Genomic DNA, 23,917 nt, shown 5'->3' on the forward strand with positions numbered 1-23,917 from the left:
GCCCCTTAGACAACAGCTTGAGCATTGTTTTTATTACCACAAAACAAGCAGCAAGGGCATCCAGCCACTTGGTGGGCACAGAAAGACTGACAAGAGAGAGACAGAGAGGGAAATGGAGCGGAAGAAATGGAGCAAATAATGAGGGAGGGGGAAGAGGATGACCCCAGAGGTACACAGGGTGAAGGGGGCTGGAGAGGCACAGACAACAGGCAGACCTCTGATGAGTGTATAAGACGTCTCCCTCTCTGCACCATGAGCAGCGAGCCTCTCCTGAGCCACCTGTGCCTTCTGTACTGTACCCTCACAGGTAACATGCCCACCTCTGCCCCCTTCTGCTTAGACATATTGCTCTTGGATTAGCTTGTGCTTTCCATTTGGAATTTATTGAGGATTAGTAGATTTATCACTCTGTAGGTAGACAAAGGGATCGAGGATGGACACCCTAGTAGTCAGTTTGCCGTGGGTGATAGGATCCTGGGGGGCAAGGCTGAGGTGATGGGGTCTTAGAGGTCTGCATGGTTAGAATGATGGGGTCTTGGAAGTTGGTATGATGGGTTCTGAAGACTTAGGCTGCCGTCACACTAGCAGTTTTTGGTCAGTATTTTACATCAGTATTTGTAAGCCAAAACCAGGAGTGGAACAATTAGAGGAAAAGTATAATAGAAACACATCACCACTTCTGTATTTATCACCCACTCCTGGTTTTGGCTTACAAATACTGATGTAAAATACTGACCAAATACTGCTAGTGTGACGGCAGCCTAACTTGTAGGGGGTCAAGTGGCTCTGGAGGTTAATGTCTGGAATGAAGGGTTTCCGAGGTTGGCATGGCTGGGTGATGTGGTTTTTAGAGTTTACAACGATGGGATTTTAGAGGTGACATGGTTGGGGTAATGTGGTTTTGGGTGGCATTTGAGCTATCTGTGCTTCTGTCTACACACATATTCAAGTCATAGATTAATTTTATTTTATTGTTTTATGAGAGATCTTGTAAAATACATTTATTTTGACCTTGCACAAAACGTTAAAAGCGTTGACACTCTTTGGTGGCTATCTTGGGGCAGAATGCCAGAGACCTTTTTATCCTAATGTATGAGGACAGTGGGTGAAGGACTTATGTTAGATATGTGCAGATAATTAATGGTTGCTTCTCTAAAGGTACCTTCACACTAAGCGACGCTGCAGCAATACCGACAACGATCCGGCGTCGCTGTTTGGTCGCTGGAGAGCTGTCACACAGACAGCTCTCCAGCGACCAACGATGCCGGTAACCATGGTAAACATCGGGTTACTAAGCGCAGGGCCGCGCTTAGTAACCCGATGTTTACCCTGGATACCATCCTAAAAGTAAAAAAAACAAACGCTACATACTTACCTACCGCTGTCTGTCCCCGGCGCTCTGCTTCTCTGTACTGGCTGTGAGCACAGCGGCCGGAAAGCAGAGCGGTGACGTCACCGCTCTGCTTTCCGGCCGCTGTGCTCACAGTGAGTGCAGGAAAGCACAGCGCCGGAGGACAGACAGCTGAAGGTAAGTATGAAGCGTTTGTTTTTTTACTTTTAGGATGGTAACCAGGGTAAACATCGGGTTACTAAGCGCGGCTCTGCGCTTAGTAACCCGATGTTTACCCTGGTTACCGGCATCGTTGGTCGCTGGAGAGCTGTCTGTGTGACAGCTCTCCAGCGACCAAACAGCGACGCTGCAGCGATCGACATCGTTGTCGGTATCGCTGCAGCGTCGCTTAGTGTGACGGTACCTTAATGCATTCTGTAATGCTGTAGATAAGCCCCCGATGTATCCTGAAAGATAAGAAAAATAAGTTAGATTATACTCATCTGGGGGCTGTCCGATGCAGTCTGGTCCGATGGGCGTCGCAAGTTCGGCGACTCCCATCTTCATGCGATGATGTCCTCTTCTTTGCTTCTTGTCGCGGCTCCTGCACAGGCGTACTTTATCAGCCCTGTTGAGGGCAGCACAAAGTACTGCAGTGCGCAGGCGCTGGGCTTCTCGGACTTTTCCCGGTGCCTGCGCACTGCAGTACTTTGCTCTGCCCTCAACAGGGCAGATAAAGTATGCCTGTGCAGCAGCCGCGACAGGAAGCAAGGAAGAGGACATCATCGCATGAAGATGGGAGGCGCCGGAACCAGAACACGACGCAGACCGGACCGAACTGGGACTGCCCCTGGGTGAGTATAATCTAACTTGTTTTTCTTATCTTTAAGGTTACATTGGGGGGCCTTATCTACTGCATTACAGAATGCTGTAGATAAGCCCCTGATGACGGTGGCCGAAGCTTATATACGAAAAAGTAGGTGACAGATTCCCTTTAAATAATGATGAGTGACACCAAAAACATCTCTCCACTATGTATTCTGTAAATGGACTCCAACAATATGGACCTTACAGGAGATGTTTCGTGAACAAAGTGGAGATGGCAGAAAAACTGGCCAAATTTTGAGAAGCTGATCTGTTGTGTTTTGGAGTTATTAAATGCAATTGGTGGACTGGACAGTTGTTCCTCTAAACCAGGGGTGTGGAACCTCAGGTCCTGGCCCTCCATGACCTTTTATCAGGCCCCCGGGCAGATTCTTAGGGACCGCATTCTTGGGCAGGGAGGTGTATTTTGATTACAACCAGCTCATTAATTTCTTCTTGCTCTGTTAGCACACATATGCAGTGTTCACTACTGAACACTGAAGGGAATGCAATGAAAGATTACGTCCTGAAACCAGTCCTGAAAGTCAGGATGTACTTTGTGGGCGGAATTTGTATGGCTCCCGAAGGATGGTATAAATCTCAAAATGGCCCTTGGCAGAAAAAAGATTCCCCACCCCTGCTCTAAACCATAGATCTATATCCGGTAGAGACCAGACCTGGCCACAGCTCAAGATGAACCAGAAAGGAAAGATCTGAATCCCATCAATAGAGTCCAGGCAAGGCCATAGAACATGACAAACCAACAACATTCCACTAGTCTGGTACCAACCAGACTCCAGAGCAAGCATGTGGAGCGCTCGACAAGGCCTAGGAGTTAATCGTCACTGGGTTCGGTGGTCAGTAAAGGGAAAGTTACGGTGACAGCGACTTGGTCCGTGGCCCTGGGAATTAAAGGGAAGGTCTTTAAAGGGATTATTAGAATAAGAAATGTTCGTGACGCTACCTGTGGTATTCGGTCCGGGGTGACCGACGCTGCTTAAAGGGGTCCTCTGGGGAGTGATGGCACTGCGGCAAAGATGGTATTGCTTCCCACAGGTGAAGCTGGGTCCCCAGGGCTCCCGTTGTAGTAGGAAAAGATTATGTGGTGCCAGCGAGAATCAGAGGACACGAGGTTGCAGTCTCTTTACCTGTTTTACTGGTGGTTTATGGCCACAGTCCAGGGTACCAGCAACAGGTGACGGTGGAGTCCAGGCATCCTGGAAACGAGTTGAATTCTCCTTGCCAGGTCAGATTGGGAGCCTTCCACTATGCGCTGTATAATAGTCCCTTGCTGCCTATGGCTTCTTTCAAGGTCTTCTCTCACTCTCTGTCCTGGAACAGTACCTGCATGGTAGGCAACGCGAGTCGTTTTATAGGTGGCTCTGTTCACGGTGACTCCGGGCTCTGTCTGTTGCTGTACCTCAGGGTGTAGATGTGGGCAAGTTATTTTCAATCTCCTGCCCTCCGGTTTCTGCTGTGGGGCACAAAGTCCCACACAGCCTCGGACTCCCAGTGTCTGGTCTCTGTGATTCAGCATGGAGGGAGCCCGGTCGCAGCTCCCCTCCAGCTCCTCACTTCTCCTGTGATCCTTCCTCCTTCACTGTCTCACACAATCTAACTAACTCCTTCTCCATGCCAGAATATATATCTAGGGAAGCTCTCCTGAAACCGGGTCTCGAGCTCCCCCTTCTAGCCTAGAGTCAGAACATGTTGCATGTACAGGTTACCTATCAAAGTGATCCTCCTCGTTTCCAGGTATAGCATCACCCTCCCCAAGAGGAAGGCAATACCACTGTGGTACCCTAACCCCTGGGATGCCACATTCTCCCCCCCCCCCCATTAAATCCGGTACTCCCGGACTGGTAAAGAAACATAAACAATGACAGGTTAGATAAATGTAGACATTTTTAAAATGCATTACAACAGGTTTATTTACTTTTTCTTCCCATTTTGGGAAGTTCATTGCTTGCAACGTTGCAAGCATTGTAATACCAGGGTGTCCTTGTGCACCAACTGTAATGATGCGGGAGACCCGTTCTAAACCCCCAATGTAGGTCTTGAGCTGGCTGCAAGGCATAACATCCAGACCTTCTTCGACCAAGCCAAACGGTTTTTCTTCTGGTCTTTGGAACAAACAGGGTTCCACTCACGCTGCCAGGGTGTTGTAAAACCAATAAGGTGCACCTAGGAGGTGCCAACTATTTACAAGGAAAGTTTTTAGGTAATTCACCATCCATTACCCTGCTGTTCATTTTTAACCTTCAATAAGCATAATCAAACATTTTTAAACCAGGTAATAATAATAATAATCTTCATTTATATAGCACCAACATATTCCGCAGCGCTTTACATTTTCAAACACAACAGTCATATGTAATAACGTTAATAATACAATAATTAAAGCGAAATAAGATGACCCTGCTCGTGAGAGCTTACAATCTACAATGAGGTGGAGGAGATACAAAGTACAGGTGTGTATTTACAATGATGTATTTACAATGATGGTCCAGCCATCTTCAGGGAGTGGGGGTAGATGGAGATAGTGAATGGGCTACACACATAACATACATACATACTTTGATTAGTGAACATGGTAGGCTGCTCTGAACAAATGTGTTTTGAACGAGCGCCTAAAACTATGCAAATTATAGATGGTCCTAATATCTCGGGGTAGAGCATTCCAGAGGATGGCGCAGCACGGGAGAAGTCTTGGAGTCGGGAGTGGGAGGTATAGAACAGTGCAGAGGTTAGTCGAAAGTCATTTGCAGAGCGCAGTGGTCAGTTAGGCCGATAGACAGAAATTAGGGAGGGGATGTAAGCGGGTGCTGCACTGTGGAGAGCTTTGTGGGTGAGAGCAAGTACTTTGAATTGTATCCTGCAATGAATGGGCAGCCAGTGTAACGACTGGCGAAGAGCGGATGTGTCCAAGTAACGATTAGCCAGATGGACGACCCTGGCTGCTGCATTAAGGATGGACTGGAGAGGGGAAAGTCAAGTGAGGGGGAGGCCAATTAATAGAGCACTGCAGTAGTCCAGGCGGGTGTGGATCAGGGCGACAGTGAGGGTTTCTGTTGTTTCCATGGTGAGAAAAGGGTGGATTCTAGAGATGTTCTTTAGGTGTAAGTGGCACGAGCGGGCAAGAGATTGTATATGGAAGGTGAAGGAGAAATCGGAGTCAAACATAACACCCAGACAGCGCGCCTGCTGCCTAGGCATTATTATAGTGCCAGCCACGGAGAGGGAAATGTCAGATTAAGGGAGGTTAGTAGACGGAGGGAGCAGAAGAAGTTCAGTTTTGGAGAGGTTGAGTTTCAGATAGAGAGCGGACATGATGTTGGAGACTGCAGACAGACAGTCAGGTAACAACAGTTATTGACATCTTGAATCTTAGTCCCTGTAACGGGCTGGTATCTGACCTCTGGTATTACGGGTAGATCTATGCAGTACAGGGATTGATAGTGACCTGACTGGATTCACTATTCTTGCTACCACTGGCGTAGTGCAATCTCTTATGGCTATGCTACTGGTGATTCTACGTAGCACAGGTATAACTGATTTTCTACGAGTACTTCTGCTCATTGTGGGCATGACAGATTTGCCGTTAGCAGGGGGTGGATTCTCTTGCTGCACTGCTGGTGTGACATCTGCTGCTTGAACCCGCGGGTGTAGAGTCTCTTCTGGTTCAGACTGATTTCGAATCACATCTTTCTCTGGTATTTCCAACTGGGGAAAGGTCAAAATAGGCACTACTATGGCTTGATTTACTTGAGTCCATGACTGGGGAAAGTCTCCAAGAACGGTATAGATTCTCTTTTCCTCTTCTTCTGTGGGTAGAGGGCTATCTTGGTCTTCCTTTCTGCCTTTCAGTTGGTCAGGGCATACCTTAAGATGATCTCTTGATGCCGCAGTCAAGGTTTCTCCTCTATCTTTGCTTATGAGACACACTTTAGTGTTATCAAAGTTTGACGGTAAGATAGTGTATGGTTCTGTTTCCCACTGATCATCAAGTTTGTGCATTTTTTTTTCTTTTTAAGAACTTGTCCACCTGGTGACAAGGGATTTGCAGGGGGGTGCTGGTTATAGTTTCTCTCCTGCCTCTGTCTTGCCTGGGACAGATTTCTTTCCATGCATTCTTGTACTTGGCGATATTTCTGTTGCCGCTCCGTATCCAAATCTGCATCTGGTGATGTTGTTTCTGGTGCTAGGACTCCCATATCAAGGTCAGCAGGTAATTTGTTAGATCTTCCTCTCATTAGGTAGGCTGGAGTGCAGTTGGTGGAATTCACCGGGATGTGATTGTACAGATCTATCAAGTCCACCAACTTCTCTGGCCACAGGCTTCTCTCTTCCAGGGGCAAGGTCTTCAACAGGTCAATTACCACCTGGTTCATCTTCTCACATATACTGTTTGTCTGTGGATGGTATTTTGTTGTCCTGATACTCTTGCATCCGTACAGGTTACAGAACTCCTGGAACACTTCTGCCTCAACGGCTGGGCCTTGGTCAGTGAGTACCTTTTCAGCGTAACCATGTGGTCGACAAAAGTGTTGTTGGAACGCCTTGGCTGCCTTCTTTGCTGTTTGATCCTTGACAGGCACGACTACCAGGAATCTTGAGTAATGGTCCACTATGGTTAAAGCATAGACATAGCCAAAAAAAGAAATAATATACCAGCTCACCTGTCGGCATATGTTGTGGCGATGCACGGATATCGTGTAGTCATCACGTGAGCAAAGTAATCCAGCAAAAAAAAAATCCAGCTTCCAAAAACATACAAATTTATTAAGAATAAAATACAAAGTCCAGTCCAATAAATTACATAGTAGTGAGAAGCAACGCGTTTCGAACAATGGTATGTTCTTTGAGAAAGAACATACCATTGTTCGAAACACGTTGCTTGCTACTCACTACTATAGAGATAGTCTGTCCGGCTTGAGGTTAGCTTCACATGGTCTAAGGCTATCCATTCCAGTGGCTCAGTGGCTGTTTGGTGACTGTGGGCTGAAGGGGTGCCCTATGTTGTCACGGTCCTTTCTGCACAGGTTGCATGGGACACACTCTCGGCACCACTTTTCAATGGCTCTTCTCATGCCAATCCAGTAGAATCTCCCACGGAGTAGGACCTCCAACTTCTTTCATCCAAAGTGTCCTGCTCCATCGTGGTACGCTTCCAAGACCATTGGCGCATCTTGTCTCGGGACTACCATCTGCCCGACCAACTCGTAAGTGCGTGTGTCAATATTCCTCTCACGCAGCTTACTGTGGTAGATAAACAATTCTCCCTTCTCCTTCCACAACTGCTGAGTCTCTGAGCATCTGGACCAGGGTGTGAATCGGCTTCTGTCAGCAGCTCTTTTACCAAACGGACTGCTGGGTGGCTATCCTGTGTCTCTGCCCATCGATGGTGGGGCAATGGGTTCAGCATAGCTTCTCGCCTGTCATTGTGCTTGTTCTTCACACAATGGGAGTACTGGGTCGCCCCGAGGCGATGGAAGGCTGGTAACTCAATATCTTCAAGTGCTTCCAGATCTTCTCCCCTTCTGGTAAATGGGGCATCCTGGACAGTGCATCAGCATTTGCGTTCGGTACTTGATGGTAAACTCCTAGTTGGACAATCGGGCCATCCATCGGTGCTCCAATGTACCTAGTTTTGCCATCTTCAGGTGAGTCAGCGGATTGCTGTCCTTGAAAACTGTGAATTTTTTTAGAAGCCAGGTAGTGTTTTAACTGCTCTGTTACCACCCAGACTATGGCAAGGAACTCCAGCTTGAAGGAACTGTAGTTGTCGGGGTTTCTTTCAGTGGGACGAAGCTTTCTGCTGACGTAGGTAATTACTCCTTCTCTGCCTCTCTGTACCTGGGACAGCACTGCTCCCAATCCCACATTGCTGGCATCTGTGTAGAGTACAAACGGTTGGTCATAGCCAGGGTAGGCCAGTAGAAGAAGAATCAAATTTCACCTGTCAGAAGTGTAGACTGGTGGCCCTTTTAGAAGAAAAGGTGTGGGGTCTGGAAGAAAGAATAGCAACTTTGAAACTCATCAAAGAGAATGAAGACTTTCTAGACAGAACAGAAGCATCTCTACTGGTCACAGAAGGTGAAAAAAGTGTCAGAGAACCTCCAAAAGCAGATGAGTGGAAGCATGTGACCAAAAGAAGCAAGAAGACCATGGAGAAATCACCAACCACGCAACTGAAGAACCGATATCAAATCTTTGTAGAGGATGAAGATGGCACACCTAAGGATGAAGCAATACCAGCAAGCAAAAAAGAAAAGGGCACACAGCAACATGTGACAGCAAAAAGTACAGCCAAGAAGCAACGAAGAGTGGTGGTGGTGGGAGACTCACTACTGAGAGGCACAGAAGCAGCCATCTGCAGATCGGACATAACTGCAAGAGAAGTATGCTGCCTTCCAGGTGCGATGATCAAGGATGTGACCGATAGGATACCAAAGCTCTTCAGCTCCAAGGACTTCCACCCATTTCTTCTGATACATGTTGGCACTAATGACACGGCAAGGAAGGACCTGCCGACAATCTGCAAGGACTTTGAAGAGTTGGGGAAGAAAGTAAAGGAACTGGATGCACAGGTGGTTTTTTCTTCTATCCTTCCAGTAGACGGGCATGGCACCAGGAGATGGAACAGGATCCTTGATGCAAACAACTGGCTAAGACGATGGTGCAGACAACAAGGATTCGGATTCCTGGACCACGGTGTGAATTACTTGTATGATGGACTCCTCGCCAGAGACGGACTACACCTCAACAAACCTGGGAAACACACATTCGCCAGAAGACTCGCTACACTCATCAGGAGGGCGTTAAACTAGAAGAAGAGGGGACGGGAAGAAAAACATTAGACTGGAACAAAGAAGACCCAGGAAAACATACTCAGAAGGGAGGTAAGAACATTTCTAAAACAATCCACAGCGAGGAGATTGGAACAAAACAAAATCCTCTAAACTGCATGCTCGCAAACGCCAGAAGCCTGACAAACAAGATGGAAGAACTAGAAGCAGAAATATCTACAGGTAACTTTGACATAGTGGGAATAACCGAGACATGGTTAGATGAAAGCTATGACTGGGCAGTTAACTTACAGGGTTACAGTCTGTTTAGAAATGATCGTAAAAATCGGAGAGGAGGAGGGGTTTGTCTCTATGTAAAGTCTTGTCTAAAGTCCACTTTAAGGGAGGATATTAGCGAAGGGAATGAGGATGTCGAGTCCATATGGGTCGAAATTCATGGAGGGAAAAATGGTAACAAAATTCTCATTGGGGTCTGTTACAAACCCCCAAATATAACAGAAACCATGGAAAGTCTACTTCTAAAGCAGATAGATGAAGCTGCAACCCATAATGAGGTCCTGGTTATGGGGGACTTTAACTACCCGGATATTAACTGGGAAACAGAAACCTGTGAAACCCATAAAGGCAACAGGTTTCTGCTAATAACCAAGAAAAATTATCTTTCACAATTGGTGCAGAATCCAACCAGAGGAGCAGCACTTTTAGACCTAATACTATCTAATAGACCTGACAGAATAACAAATCTGCAGGTGGTTGGGCATCTAGGAAATAGCGACCACAATATTGTACAGTTTCACCTGTCTTTCACTAGGGGGACTTGTCAGGGAGTCACAAAAACACTGAACTTTAGGAAGGCAAAGTTTGACCAGCTTAGAGATGCCCTTAATCTGGTAGACTGGGACAATATCCTCAGAAATAAGAATACAGATAATAAATGGGAAATATTTAAGAACATCCTAAATAGGCAGTGTAAGCGGTTTATACCTTGTGGGAATAAAAGGACTAGAAATAGGAAAAACCCAATGTGGCTAAACAAAGAAGTAAGACAGGCAATTAACAGTAAAAAGAAAGCATTTGCACTACTAAAGCAGGATGGCACCATTGAAGCTCTAAAAAACTATAGGGAGAAAAATACTTTATCTAAAAAACTAATTAAAGCTGCCAAAAAGGAAACAGAGAAGCACATTGCTAAGGAGAGTAAAACTAATCCCAAACTGTTCTTCAACTATATCAATAGTAAAAGAATAAAAACTGAAAATGTAGGCCCCTTAAAAAATAGTGAGGAAAGAATGGTTGTAGATGACGAGGAAAAAGCTAACATATTAAACACCTTCTTCTCCACGGTATTCACGGTGGAAAATGAAATGCTAGGTGAAATCCCAAGAAACAATGAAAACCCTATATTAAGGGTCACCAATCTAACCCAAGAAGAGGTGTGGAACCGGCTAAATAAGATTAAAATAGATAAATCTCCGGGTCCGGATGGCATACACCCACGAGTACTAAGAGAACTAAGTAATGTAATAGATAAACCATTATTTCTTATTTTTAAGGACTCTATAGCGACGGGGTCAGTTCCGCAGGACTGGCGCATAGCAAATGTGGTGCCAATATTCAAAAAGGGCTCTAAAAGTGAACCTGGAAATTATAGGCCAGTAAGTCTAACCTCTATTGTTGGTAAAATATTTGAAGGGTTTCTGAGGGATGTTATTCTGGATTATCTCAATGAGAATAACTGTTTAACTCCATATCAGCATGGGTTTATGAGAAATCGCTCCTGTCAAACCAATCTAATCAGTTTTTATGAAGAGGTAAGCTATAGGCTGGACCACGGTGAGTCATTGGACGTGGTATATCTCGATTTTTCCAAAGCGTTTGATACCGTGCCGCACAAGAGGTTGGTACACAAAATGAGAATGCTTGGTCTGGGGGAAAATGTGTGTAAATGGGTTAGTAACTGGCTTAGTGATAGAAAGCAGAGGGTGGTTATAAATGGTATAGTCTCTAACTGGGTCGCTGTGACCAGTGGGGTACCGCAGGGGTCAGTATTGGGACCTGTTCTCTTCAACATATTCATTAATGATCTGGTAGAAGGTTTACACAGTAAAATATCGATATTTGCAGATGATACAAAACTATGTAAAGCAGTTAATACAAGAGAAGATAGTATTCTGCTACAGATGGATCTGGATAAGTTGGAAACTTGGGCTGAAAGGTGGCAGATGAGGTTTAACAATGATAAATGTAAGGTTATACACATGGGAAGAAGGAATCAATATCACCATTACACACTGAATGGGAAACCACTGGGTAAATCTGACAGGGAAAAGGACTTGGGGATCTTAGTTAATGATAAACTTACCTGGAGCAGCCAGTGCCAGGCAGCAGCTGCCAAGGCAAACAGGATCATGGGGTGCATTAAAAGAGGTCTGGATACACATGATGAGAGCATTATACTGCCTCTGTACAAATCCCTAGTTAGACCGCACATGGAGTACTGTGTCCAGTTTTGGGCACCGGTGCTCAGGAAGGTTATAATGGAACTAGAGAGAGTACAAAGGAGGGCAACAAAATTAATAAAGGGGATGGGAGAACTACAATACCCAGATAGATTAGCGAAATTAGGATTATTTAGTCTAGAAAAAAGACGACTGAGGGGCGATCTAATAACCATGTATAAGTATATAAGGGGACAATACAAATATCTCGCTGAGGATCTGTTTATACCAAGGAAGGTGACGGGCACAAGGGGGCATTCTTTGCGTCTGGAGGAGAGAAGGTTTTTCCACCAACATAGAAGAGGATTCTTTACTGTTAGGGCAGTGAGAATCTGGAATTGCTTGCCTGAGGAGGTGGTGATGGTGAACTCAGTCGAGGGGTTCAAGAGAGGCCTGGATGTCTTCCTGGAGCAGAACAATATTGTATCATACAATTATTAGGTTCTGTAGAAGGACGTAGATCTGGGGATTTATTATGATGGAATATAGGCTGAACTGGATGGACAAATGTCTTTTTTCGGCCTTACTAACTATGTTACTATGTTACTTCATCTCCCGTGAGAGCCAACTTCAACCGAGTGAAGGATCCTTCCAGCCTCTCATTCCACTTGAACAGATCACTCTTGTTCTTGGTCTTCTTGGATTGGCCCACTAACAGATTTTGCAAGGGTGTGGCTATCTTAGTGAAATCCTTTATGAACCTTCAGTAGTAGCCTACCAACCCGAGGAACTGCCATACTTCATGAATGGTGCTGGGTTTCGGCCAGTCCCTGATCACTGATTTTGTCAGGCTCTGGTGCCACGCCCTGGGTGCTTGCTACATGGCCCAGGTACTGCTCTTTTGGCTTCAACAGGTGGCACTTGGACAGCTTCACTTTCAGGCCATAATTGAACAGGGCTTCAAACACCTCAGCACGGTGCTTCAAGTGGCCTTCATAGGTCTTGGAGAAGATGATGACATCATCGAGGTACAACAGGATGGTTTCAAAATTTTTGTGCCCAAGAGCACTCCATCATCCTCTGGAACGTCCGTCGTGCGTTGCACAGTCCGAACGGCATGTAGTTTAATTCAGAGAGGCCCATTGGTGTTGTGAAGGCAGTCTTCTCTTTGTACGCCTCTGCCACGGGAACCTGCCAATACCCACTAGTGAGATCTAGGGTGGAGAAATAGTTAACAGATTTTAAGGCAGCTAATGACTCTTCAATTCTGGGTAAAGGGTAGGCATCCTTGTGTGTAATATTTAATACAATAACCTCGAAGCAACAATCTATTTTGTAATTGTGAGCGGATAGTACCAGCTCTGGAACGTCCGTCGTGCGTTGCACAGTCCGAACGGCATGTAGTTTAATTCAGAGAGGCCCATTGGTGTTGTGAAGGCAGTCTTCTCTTTGTACGCCTCTGCCACGGGAACCTGCCAATACCCACTAGTGAGATCTAGGGTGGAGAAATAGTTAACAGATTTTAAGGCAGCTAATGACTCTTCAATTCTGGGTAAAGGGTAGGCATCCTTGTGTGTAATATTTAATACAATAACCTCGAAGCAACAATCTATTTTGTAATTGTGAGCGGATAGTACCAGCTCTCTCTAAGCACCTCACAGGTGCCCCACCATTAGGACTGCTCCACAATAATCCTACCACCACAAAAACACAAAGCAAGAATGTCCACTTAAACATATTTATGTTTAAAATAATTTTTAACAAGTTTTATTAATATACAAATCCATAAAAATCACATTATAATATTGATACAAAGTACAAAGATAACAAATAACAATATGTGTGCTGTCTGCACAACCATATAGCAGGAGACGATAAGGAGAGATGTGATAATAGCCAAGTGGGAGGAGGAATGCTATAAATCATCCTTTTGGTAACAGCATGAACTCATAATACCAAATATTAGACGTGGCCACATGTCTAGCGATATAAACCGTTATGTCAGGCAATGTATTCCACCGGCCACCCCCATATGTAATCACACAAATACGTGCAAGTCATGCTTACCCATGATTATTCTGAGAATGCGCCCCCTCCTCACTTGGCCCCCCCGGACGCGCGTTTCGCGTGGCTTTTTTTAACAAAAAAAAATTCTGGCATGGACTTTAAGAACAGTTTTAGACTAATTTGAGGGTGCGGAATTCAAATCTGATCTTATAATTTCTCTATCACATCATGTTTTTGCGCTATAGGTATATATAGCCCATTTTCATGAATTCCATGATAAATATAAGTAGTGTATGAAAAGTGCCGGTTTATACAGTTCACTAAGGTAAATTTAGTTTTCATTTAGTCTCCCAATAAATGTGAGAATATCTTTGTTTTCTTTGAACATGCATAATTCCCATTTGTTATGATAACACCCTTGTTTTCTGTGTTACTGGGACATTAAAGCTACAGCAGAGCATTGGGTGAAAACTGAATGGCCTCAGCGACAGAGTTTGGCATCTGGCGATAAGAATGTCATCCATGATCCTCTAGTGGATAGGAAGGACATTATCTTTCCTCTCTTACACATAAAACTTGGATTGATGAAGCAGTTCGTCAAAGCTCTCAATCACAGTGGAGAATGCTTTAACTATACATGTTCAACTTTTCCTGGTCTTAGTGAAGAGAAGAAAAAGGCTGGAATATTTGATGGATCTCAAATAAGAACACTTATGAGAGACCCAGATTTTATCAGATCAATGAATGAGACAGAAGAAAGAGCTTGGAATGCATTTTGTAATGAGGTGCAGAATTTTCTAGGGAATAAGAAAGCAGACAACTATGAAGAGATTGTGGAAGAGCTACTAATGAGTCTGCGAAATCTTGGATGTAGAATGAGTATCAAGATTCACTATTTACACAGCCATTTGGACTTTTTTCCAAAGAACCTTGGGGATGTGAACGAGGAACAAGCGGAGCGTTTTCATCTGGACATTAAAACAATGGAAGAACGGTATCAAGGCCGGTGGGACTCACATATGATGGCTGACTATTGCTGGAGCTTGATGAGAGACAACCCAGAAGCTGTACATCACAGATCAGCCAAGAAAAGAAAGTTCAAATAACTGCCATATGTCATTCATCTGTGTGCCATATATATGTGTTTTTATATTTTGTAGTTTAATTCCGTAGGTATATTTAATTTGCTGTACATAGACTTTGTAATCTTTGTTAAAAATATACAAAATGTAGTACCGAAAATCATGTGTTTTTATCATAAAACATTAGGAGTAATTTTCATCAAAAATTGAAAATATCTCGAAATCCTGACGGAGTTCATATTCGTAATCAGCAGCCAAAATTGACTTAAAGTATGATTTAAAACCTTTTGCCAGAAAAATTGCGTTGACCAGTGTAATTATTGTTCCCGCCTGAGTGGGAGTAGTTATATTGCCCTCGTTGCAGCGTGCTCAGTAGCCAGTACATAGCAGACAGCCTTTCTAGCGACTAATTACCCTAGGTGCAGTACCCCAACTGACCTGAGGGTAATGGGGTGCCAGAGAGCTGCAAGTTCCACACCAGAACTGGGAAGTGGGATATAGATAAATCCCCTTCAGAAGGAACCAGGGGCAACCAAACAACCCTGGTTCGTGACAAATTGGTATGAGTGTTGGGGATGATAAAAGCATCTTCCCCGCGAACTGTGACAGATTGGTGGGATCCGTGACATATTGGTGGCAGCACAGTGGGATGCGTGACACCCATATACTGTCCTGTGCCCTTTGTTTCCACCCAAAGAACCCCATCTTGATTTCTGCAGCAGTGCGAGTGTCAAAAGTGTCTTTTAATTTGGCTAATATCTGCTCCGCAGTTCCTTTTTCAATATCCAGCCAGGATTTTGCTTCACTTTGTGCTGCACCAATCAATTGGCCAGTTATGATGCTGACCTTTCTGATGTTCTGTCAGGGGGTACACTTCAAATAAGCTGCAGAGTCTTTCTATAAAGTCACTCAGCGTGTGGGATTCCCCAGAATATTGTCGCAAACAGGCCGCTCCTGGTATATAGGGCATGGAAAGCAGCATTATTGGAGCTGCAGCTGCGGCTGGGTCTGGCCGGTTCATAGGGGCTGCGGGGCCTGGTGGCATAAAGGAGCCTGCGGCTGCGGTCGCCGCTGGATCTCCTCCCAGGTCGGACATATCCCTTCCCCCGTGCTAGCCTCAAGCAGGCCTGACGTCCTGTCACCAGAATCTGCAGCGATTCCACCTGCGCTCGGTTCGGTGCTCCTTCCGGTTCTCCGTCTGGAGTCTGGAGCTTCCTGCTTCTTCACTCGCATTCTCTCAGCACGGAGCGCCACTTCCTTTCCGCGCTCTTTTTTCAGGCTCCACCCACGAAGTTACGCCTCCTTCCCCTCGCGCTCCACGCGGCGCGGCAATGGCGGCTTCATCAGGGTTTTTTAGAGAGACTACATAAATTAATCGATCAAGCAGCATCTATGGGGATAATATCTTCAAATAAAAAGAAATTTATGTGAGTGGATAACCCAGTCATTCCCACTTTTTACATTCTGCAAAAGGTTCACAAGAATATCCACAAGCCACCGGGCAGACCGATTGTGTCCAGCATAGGAAGTATGAGTGAACGGGTATGTACCTACATTGACTTTTTCATACAACCTATAGCTTCAGCATTACCATCTTTCATTAAGGATACATCTGACTTTATTCATGCTTGCCGTAATATCACTTTAACGGGCCAGGAACTATTAGTGACCTGTGATGTTGAATCGCTTTATTCCAATATTAGTCATGCTCATGGCATCCAGGCACTTTCTCACTTTCTTAATCATCTTAGTGGGACTAATCGTCTCCACGACTCCTTTATTTTGGACCTCCTCAGCTTTGTCTGGCACCATAACTATTTCCTTTTTGACAGGACTTACTATAAGCAAGTATCAGGCATGGCCATGGGTGCGCGATGCGCACTGGCTTACGCAATTATCTTTCTTGGATGGTGGGAGGAGACGATTGTTTTTTGCTCCCGAGGATACCTGGATCACATCAAACACTGGCACCGCTATCTGGATGATGTTTTTTTCATTTGGGTAGGTACTTAGGCAACTTGCATACAATTCTTGAGAGAGCTTAATGAAAATACATTGAACATCTTTCTTACATATTCTTGTTCTCTGGATTCATCTTTTTTTTAGACCTTCGAGTTCTTGTAGATGGGGACAGTCTGGTGACAGACTTGTACCGTAAACCGACAGCTATCAACAATCTTTTACAATACCACAGTTTCCATCCTCTAAATACTCGGACCGGGATCCTGTGGGACAATTTCTACGAACCCGGCGCAATTGCACAATGGATATATGCTTCAGGAAACAAGCCAAGGATCTAACCCGGAGATTGTATCAGAGGGGGTACCCAAAGAAGACAGTTTCCACAGCTTTCCAACGTGCTAGAACTCAAGAGGCCCTCTTGACATCGCATCCTCATCCACAAGACTCGACAGTGAGATTTATTGCGGAGCACAGCACAAATTGGAATCGGGTGAGGAACATTTTAATTAAAAATTGGGACATTCTGACTTCAGATGCGCAAACATCTACTTGTGTGAGCCTCAGACCTCTCATGACTGCAAAAAGGGCCCCAAACCTACGAGATATCATTACTAGGAGCCATTTCTCATGACAAGTTATCAAACTTGATTGTGGGATCCACCTCAGGGGTTCTTTCCCCTGCGGTTAGTGTAGTGTGTGTGTGTGTGTGTGTGTGTGTGTGTGTGTGTGTGTGTGTGTCTGTATGTGCCTCCCACAAGAGACTGTTTTATCAATCCCTCTGATAATATGGAAGATCTTCTCCATCAATATATTAACTGTAAGACGAGCTTTGTAATTTCGCCATTGTTTGTCCTTGTCAAAAAGTGTATGTAGGCCAGACATCACAGGAGCTGAGAAGACGGGCACAAAAGCATCTCTCAACCATCAACCTAGCCCACTCAGACTCCAAGAAGGGTAAGAGCTTAACACCAATAGCTGCTCATTATTTGAAGATGCATGGGGGCAAACCTATTAATACCCACTTTTTTGGCCTACAGAAAATTCGGAGTAATGAAAGGGGTGGTAGTAGATATAGACTACTGTTACAGCATGAAGCCGCTGGATATTCCATCTAAAATCCATTTCACCATTTGGTCTGAACGAGGAGCTTCTTTATGCTGGATTTCTGGGCCAGGACTAATTGTAAATGCATTATACACTTGGATCGAAAGGAGAAACCTCTTCACTCTGGAACTTCGAGATTTAATCAAGAATGATCTATGTTTATGCAACCCTGTATTTGTTACCATCATGTCCTCCATGTTGTCGCCCCTTTGAATATCTTGGACCTATTATTGATGGTGACATTTAGTCCCACAACCAACATGATTGGATTCTTCCGATGACAGGACTCTTAGGACTTTTTCTATTATCCATAAGGTCATCGGGTATACATGATTTGGACATATGTATAAGTGAATCTATATTGTAGGGTCTCCTCCATGTCATTCAATTTTGTTTGAGTGGTTATTTTTTATGCACCTATCCCGGACTCCTTATGGTCCTTAGACTTTAAAAGGGGCCTATACTTCGTATATCTATGCCCATATATAACTATTTAACTCATTTATTATGATCTTGTTTTTGGTCACCTACTATTTATGCCATCTGAGATATTTATATACCGTATATCTCTCGATTAGAATGCCCTGTTATTATTGTTATTTTTGTCTAAGTTACCATCTTTTGCGCTCATCCTTGACCCTGCATTATTCTTGGACCATAAAAGGGTCCTAATTTTACGTGGATTTGCGCTTATATGTAATAATTATATTTATTTTGTAACTATTATTATTTTGTCCTTTTTACTTTTTCGTTATTATTTTTCTGAAGGGCTATCCTTGCCCCCTCAATCATGTGTTTGCAATATTCCCCTAGGGTCCCAACATATTTACTGTGTTACTCTTTTATGATATGATATATCCCCATTTCAACCTCTATGAGCCTCCCTGTCTTCCTCTTCATGCTCTCGTGCTTGGCTTTTTGTTGTGCGTCCGCAAACTGCGCTTGCTCTGACTCACTTCCACCTCCCAGCTGATTTCACCATCGGAGCATGCGCCTGCCGAGATTCATTCTCTCTGTATATATTTTTTCTCTCGTTGCCACCGCGCGTGCGCACCTCCCTCTAGAGCAACTTCCGGTTCATCGGCGGGAACTTCCGACACTGGTAACCAACGAGGCTCATTATCTGTTGTATTTAAAGCTGACACTTACCACTGACCACTATCTTCCCTGACGAAGCTGCATTTAAGACAATTTTGGGGACGCCCATCTTTGCCTCTATAGTATGAGAGCTAATATTGTGTTTATATATATCTGTATGCCATAGATTGTGATAAGGTTATACCATTCATGTGCATTTAGGGCTTTGGGGGTTTGCTTTTTGAGCTGCATGCCAACTATCTAGGTGATATAAATTCTTCTGTGAACTGTTGGTATTGTACAGGACCTTATTTTGGTCGTATGTTTTTCCATGGGGAAGGGGGTGTATATCATGTTTTTAATTGATTTTAAATTGGTTTGTGTGTCTTTATTACAATAAAGTTTGCATCTTGTTATATAACAGGTGTGCACATATTTATGCATAGGCTTTCCCCCTTTTTCTTTTTGTTGCATTGGCGGCTTCCACACAATTTAACGCAGTCTATGGTATACAGTACCCGGCGATGCTGGGGCACGCATCCTGTTCGTGATGCCAAGTTAGAGCGCCTGCCAGGGCCTAGGGGTTACTTGGTACTGGATCTGGTGGTCATTAAGGGGGAAGTCACGGTGACAGCGACTCGGTCTGTGGCCCTGGGAGTCCAAATTAAAGGGAAGGTCTTTAAAGGGATTATTAGAATAAGAAATGTTCGTGACGCCACCTCTAGTATTTGGTCAGGGGTGACCGACGCTGCTTAAAGGGGTCCTCTGGGGAGTGATGGCACTGCAGTAAAGATGGTATGGCTTCCCACAGGTGAAACTGGGTACCCAGGGCTCCCGGTGAAGTAGGAAAAGATGATGTGGTGCAAGCAAGAATCAGAGGACACAAGGTTGCAGTCTCTTTACCTGTTTTACTGGTGGTTTGCGGCCACAGTCCAGGGTACCAGCAACAGGTGACGGTGGTGTCCAGGCAGCCTGGAAATGAGTTGAATTCCCCTTGCCAGGTCAGATTGGGAGCCTTCCACTACGTGCTGTATAATAGTCCCTTGTTGCCTATGGCTTCTTTCAAGGTCCTCTCTCACGCTCTGTCCTGAGACCGTTCCTGCATGGTAGGCAACGCGGGCCACTTTATAGGTGTCTATTCATGGTGACTCTGGGCTCTGTATGTTGCTGTACCTCAGGGTGTAGATGTGGGCAAGTTACTTTCAATCTCTTGCCCTCCGGTTTCTGCTGTGGGGCATGAAGTCCCACACAGCCTCGGACTCCCGGTGTCCAGTCTCTGCGCTTCAGCAGGATAACAACCCCATAAAATAGCAATTAATTATGGATTATCAGATGAAACACTTATGGACGGTCAAAAATGTTTCAAGTGACAGTCATTCTCTAATGATGATCTAAAAGTACTGGAAGTAGTGCTAAGATGTTCCCTATTGAGAAGTTTATGGTTCGTCCCATCATAGGTGTGGCTATAGTTTGTTCTTGAGGAGTGATACCCAATCTGAATCGTTAGAAGAGGCTATGCACAAGCTCTGACATCACAGGTTACATAATAGAATTCATCGTGGTGCCATTGTCTCATCTTGTTACATTACTGTTGTGTTTTTTCGAGGTTTGTGCTTCCGCAGTGTTTGGGAATCAGTTGCAACCATTGTTTGCTGATGTGTTTGGTGCTTCTTGGACCAGATGGGATTGACTCACCTCTATGTCTTAAGCATTTACACAGTAACAATTTGTGCATTTCTGAGCCCATCTAAGGACTTGCTCACATCCTCACCTAATGAAGCTGGGAGACAACATGGCACATTTTTCCACTACAGCTAGGTGTCACCTATAGAAGCCATGTTGGTCTCCTTATTATACCCTGCCTGGATGTTCTGGTTCCTCATTGTTGGATCCTTTCTTGTTGATTGGGCTCCATCTGTTCTGTGATTAGTGGTGGATCTGGGGTACTGACTAGGAAAGCGGCTGGGCCCATGGAGTTCACACCCTATAAATATGATGGCACAAGGCTTCTATGTCTGGCTCATATGTCTCCATATTTACTGCAGCAGGTGCCACTGTGAAGGTCGTTGTGAACACTCCCAGTGTCCAGGTGACAAGAGGTGGAAATGTCCTGCTTCCTTGTTCCTTCAGAACCACAGCTGCGCTCAACCGCCTCAACATCATCTGGACAGTGTCCCCCCTGCTGCAGCCACAGCAACCACTGCAGGTGTGTGGCTGGTGATTCCATGTCACTGTATATACAATGACTGTCATTTATATGAATATGTAACATCCTTCCACGCAGGTCATCTCTTATGAACAAGGTCAGATCGTAGAAAGTCTCAGTGAGTACCTGGGAAGGGTTACATTTGTTTCCCAGCCAACGCAGGATGCCAGTATTGTCCTTAACAATAGCCGTGTGTCCGACACTGGGACCTATCAATGCACAGTCATCAACCCTCCAGATGGGGCAACACCCAACATTGGTCTCGTCGGGCTTACCGTACTCGGTAAGTGACACTAAATGCAAGCTGCCTTGTCCTAGAGGCTTCCCCCTGATAACATCCCATCATAGAGAGAGGTTGTCACTAGAAGACCCCCATCATTGAGAGTTGTCACCTTGACCACACACCCCCATAGATCATACCCCATGGCAGACCCACCCATCATGATAATACAGAGAAACTGCCACTGTGAAGGTATCTTCACAATAGCTTCAGAAAGATGACATGAAGCAGAAATTAATGTGGGGAAATATACTGTCGGGGGCAAACTATGTTTTGGGGTTATACCGTGTGTGAGGGATTTTACTGTGGGAACATCAAACTGTGTTTGGGGGAAAGTACTGTTGGACATCATACTGTGTGGGGGGGTAATGTACTGTGAGGACATCATACTGTGTGTGGAGGGAATGCACTGTGGGGACATCATACTCTGTGTGGGGGTGGTGTATTGTGGAGACATCATACTGTGTGTGGGGGTAATGAACTGTGGGGACATCATGCTGTGTGTGGGGTAATGTACTGCTGGAACATCATACTGTTTGTGGGGGAATTTACTGTGGGAACATTATAATGTTTGTGGGGGGATTGTACTATAGCGATATAATACTGTTTGGGGGGGTAATGTACTGTGGGGACATCATACAATGTGTGGGGGGGGGGGTAATGTACTGTCGGGACATCACACTGTGTGTGGAGGGAATGTAGTGTGGCGACATCATGTTGTCTGTGAGGAAAATGTACTGTGGGGACATCATACTGTGTGTGGGTGTAATGTACTGTAGGGACATCATACTGTGTGTGGAGGGAATGTACCAATGGGACATCATACTGTGCGTTGATGGAATGTACTGTGGGGACATCATACTTTGTGAGGGTATTGAACTGTTGGGATATCATACTGTGTGTGGGAGTAATGTACTGTGGGAACATCATACTTTGTGTGGGGGAATGTACTATAGGGACATCATACTTGGTGGGAGTAATGTATTGTGGGGATATCATACTGTGTGTGGAGGGAATGTACTGTGGGGACATCCTACTGTGTGTGGAGGCAATGTACTGTGGGTACATCATACTGTGTGTGTGGAGAGAAAGTACTGTGGGTACATCATACTCTGTGTGGGTAATGTACTGTGGGTACATCATACTCTGTGTGGTGGTAATGAATTTTGGGGACTTCATACAGTTTATGGGGGGGAATGTACTGTGGGGTTATCATACTCTGTGTGGGGGTAATGTATTGTGGTAACATCATACTGTGTGTGGGGGTAATGTATTGTGGGGATATCATACTGTATGCATGGAGGGCATGTACTGTGTGGACATCATAAACTGTCTGGTTTTGTTTTTTTTTTGCTGTTTTATGCAGAGGTGACCTGTTACTGACTCACATTTAGGTGTAGATTAATGTTTCTTTTGCTTGGGTGTTTCTAGCTGTTGTAAAACTTTTGGCATGCCCTGACAACCTGCAGCTGGCATGGTTATGAGATTTCAGAATTGGGAAACCCTGGCTGGGAGGCGTTAATGGGTAGTAAATTAGTAAAAACTGTGCACTTGTCCTCACATCCTGCCTTTCTTCTATGAGCAGTGCCCCCATCGATTCCTGACTGCTTCAGTGACAGTTATGGTCAAGAAGGAGGAAGCATCCGGCTGCGATGTTCAGTGAAGGAAGGGATCCCTACACCAACAATACGATGGGAGAAGATTGCACCTGGTGCTCAGCAACTGATTAGCGCCCGGGAAGGTGAGAGTAATCGATGTAGACTGTACGGCTTCCAGAGCAGCATTATATCCATGCGGAGACAGAACTCTAATATTCTCCACATGAAACCATGTCAATATTCCATGTAACCATCACGTGCTGCCTGCATGTTTAACTACTTTGTGCAAATCCAGGTGAGCAACTCTATCTGCTGTGCACGGCTGCCATTCCTGCAGTTTTTGTGCACTTTGTACGCTCATGTCCAGGAGTGGAGCAAGGAGCTATGATGTGGATAACCCCAACCACATTACTGTCTCTGCAGATTATCACGCCTTTACTACTCTAAGAAACATCTCATCAGAAACTTCAGGACTCTACCGCTGTACCATCAGCAACCAGCTTGGATCCAGGACATGTGCTGTGGAGCTGCACATAAGTGTTGGTGAGTATCTAAGGAGAGTTGTACACTTAGGCTGGGTCACATTTACCGTATGGAAAATCGGTCCAAGTCTCCCTGCCGAGAGTCGCAGGAGTGTAATGCAAGTGTTATGCGAGTGTCATGCGAGTGTAATCCGATTTCTCACACCTATCATCTGTTTTCCATCCGATTGCAATGCGATTTTAACATAAGCTTTTACATACGTTTTCAAACGAAATATTCTTCAACACACATATATATACAGCTCTGGCAAAAATTAAGAGACCACTTCAAAATTTTAAGTTTGTCTGATTTTTCTCTTTATAGGTATATTTTTGAGTAAAATGTAAATTGTTCACTTATTCTATAAACTTCTGACAACGTTTCTGAATTTTCGTTCAATAAATTTTGTATGTTTTTTTTTAAGGAGAAATGGTCAAAATTAAAAAAAAGTGCTTTCAGACCTTAAATAATAATGCAAAGAAAACAAGTCCATAATCATTCAGAAACAACAATACTAATGTTTTAACTCAGGAAGAGTTCAGAAATCAATGTTTTGTGGAATAACCATGATTTTTAATCACAGCTTTTATGCATCTTAGCATGCTTTCCAGTTTCCACCAGTCTTTCACACTGCTCCT

The 23,917-nt window shown here is 44.7% G+C and overlaps 1 protein-coding gene across 2 annotated transcripts in view; it reads left to right on the plus strand.

The window, feature by feature from the left end:
* The first annotated feature begins 206 nt into the window (after positions 1 to 206).
* Positions 207 to 23,917, plus strand: part of LOC138637477 (immunoglobulin superfamily member 11-like) — a 69,115-nt gene continuing 45,404 nt past the window's right edge. The window contains exons 1-5 of one of the 2 annotated variants that reach the window (XM_069726201.1): positions 207 to 307; positions 20,719 to 20,879; positions 20,958 to 21,162; positions 22,745 to 22,900; positions 23,181 to 23,300. In XM_069726201.1, the coding sequence (XP_069582302.1) occupies positions 253 to 307; positions 20,719 to 20,879; positions 20,958 to 21,162; positions 22,745 to 22,900; positions 23,181 to 23,300 (697 nt within the window). In that variant the 5' untranslated portion in view covers positions 207 to 252. The remainder of the gene's footprint in view (positions 308 to 20,718; positions 20,880 to 20,957; positions 21,163 to 22,744; positions 22,901 to 23,180; positions 23,301 to 23,917) is intronic. The other variant, XM_069726210.1, reaches the window with a different exon arrangement.

Source organism: Ranitomeya imitator, chromosome 1 (assembly GCF_032444005.1).
Source record: "Ranitomeya imitator isolate aRanImi1 chromosome 1, aRanImi1.pri, whole genome shotgun sequence".
In the NCBI taxonomy this organism is placed as follows: domain Eukaryota; kingdom Metazoa; phylum Chordata; class Amphibia; order Anura; family Dendrobatidae; genus Ranitomeya; species Ranitomeya imitator.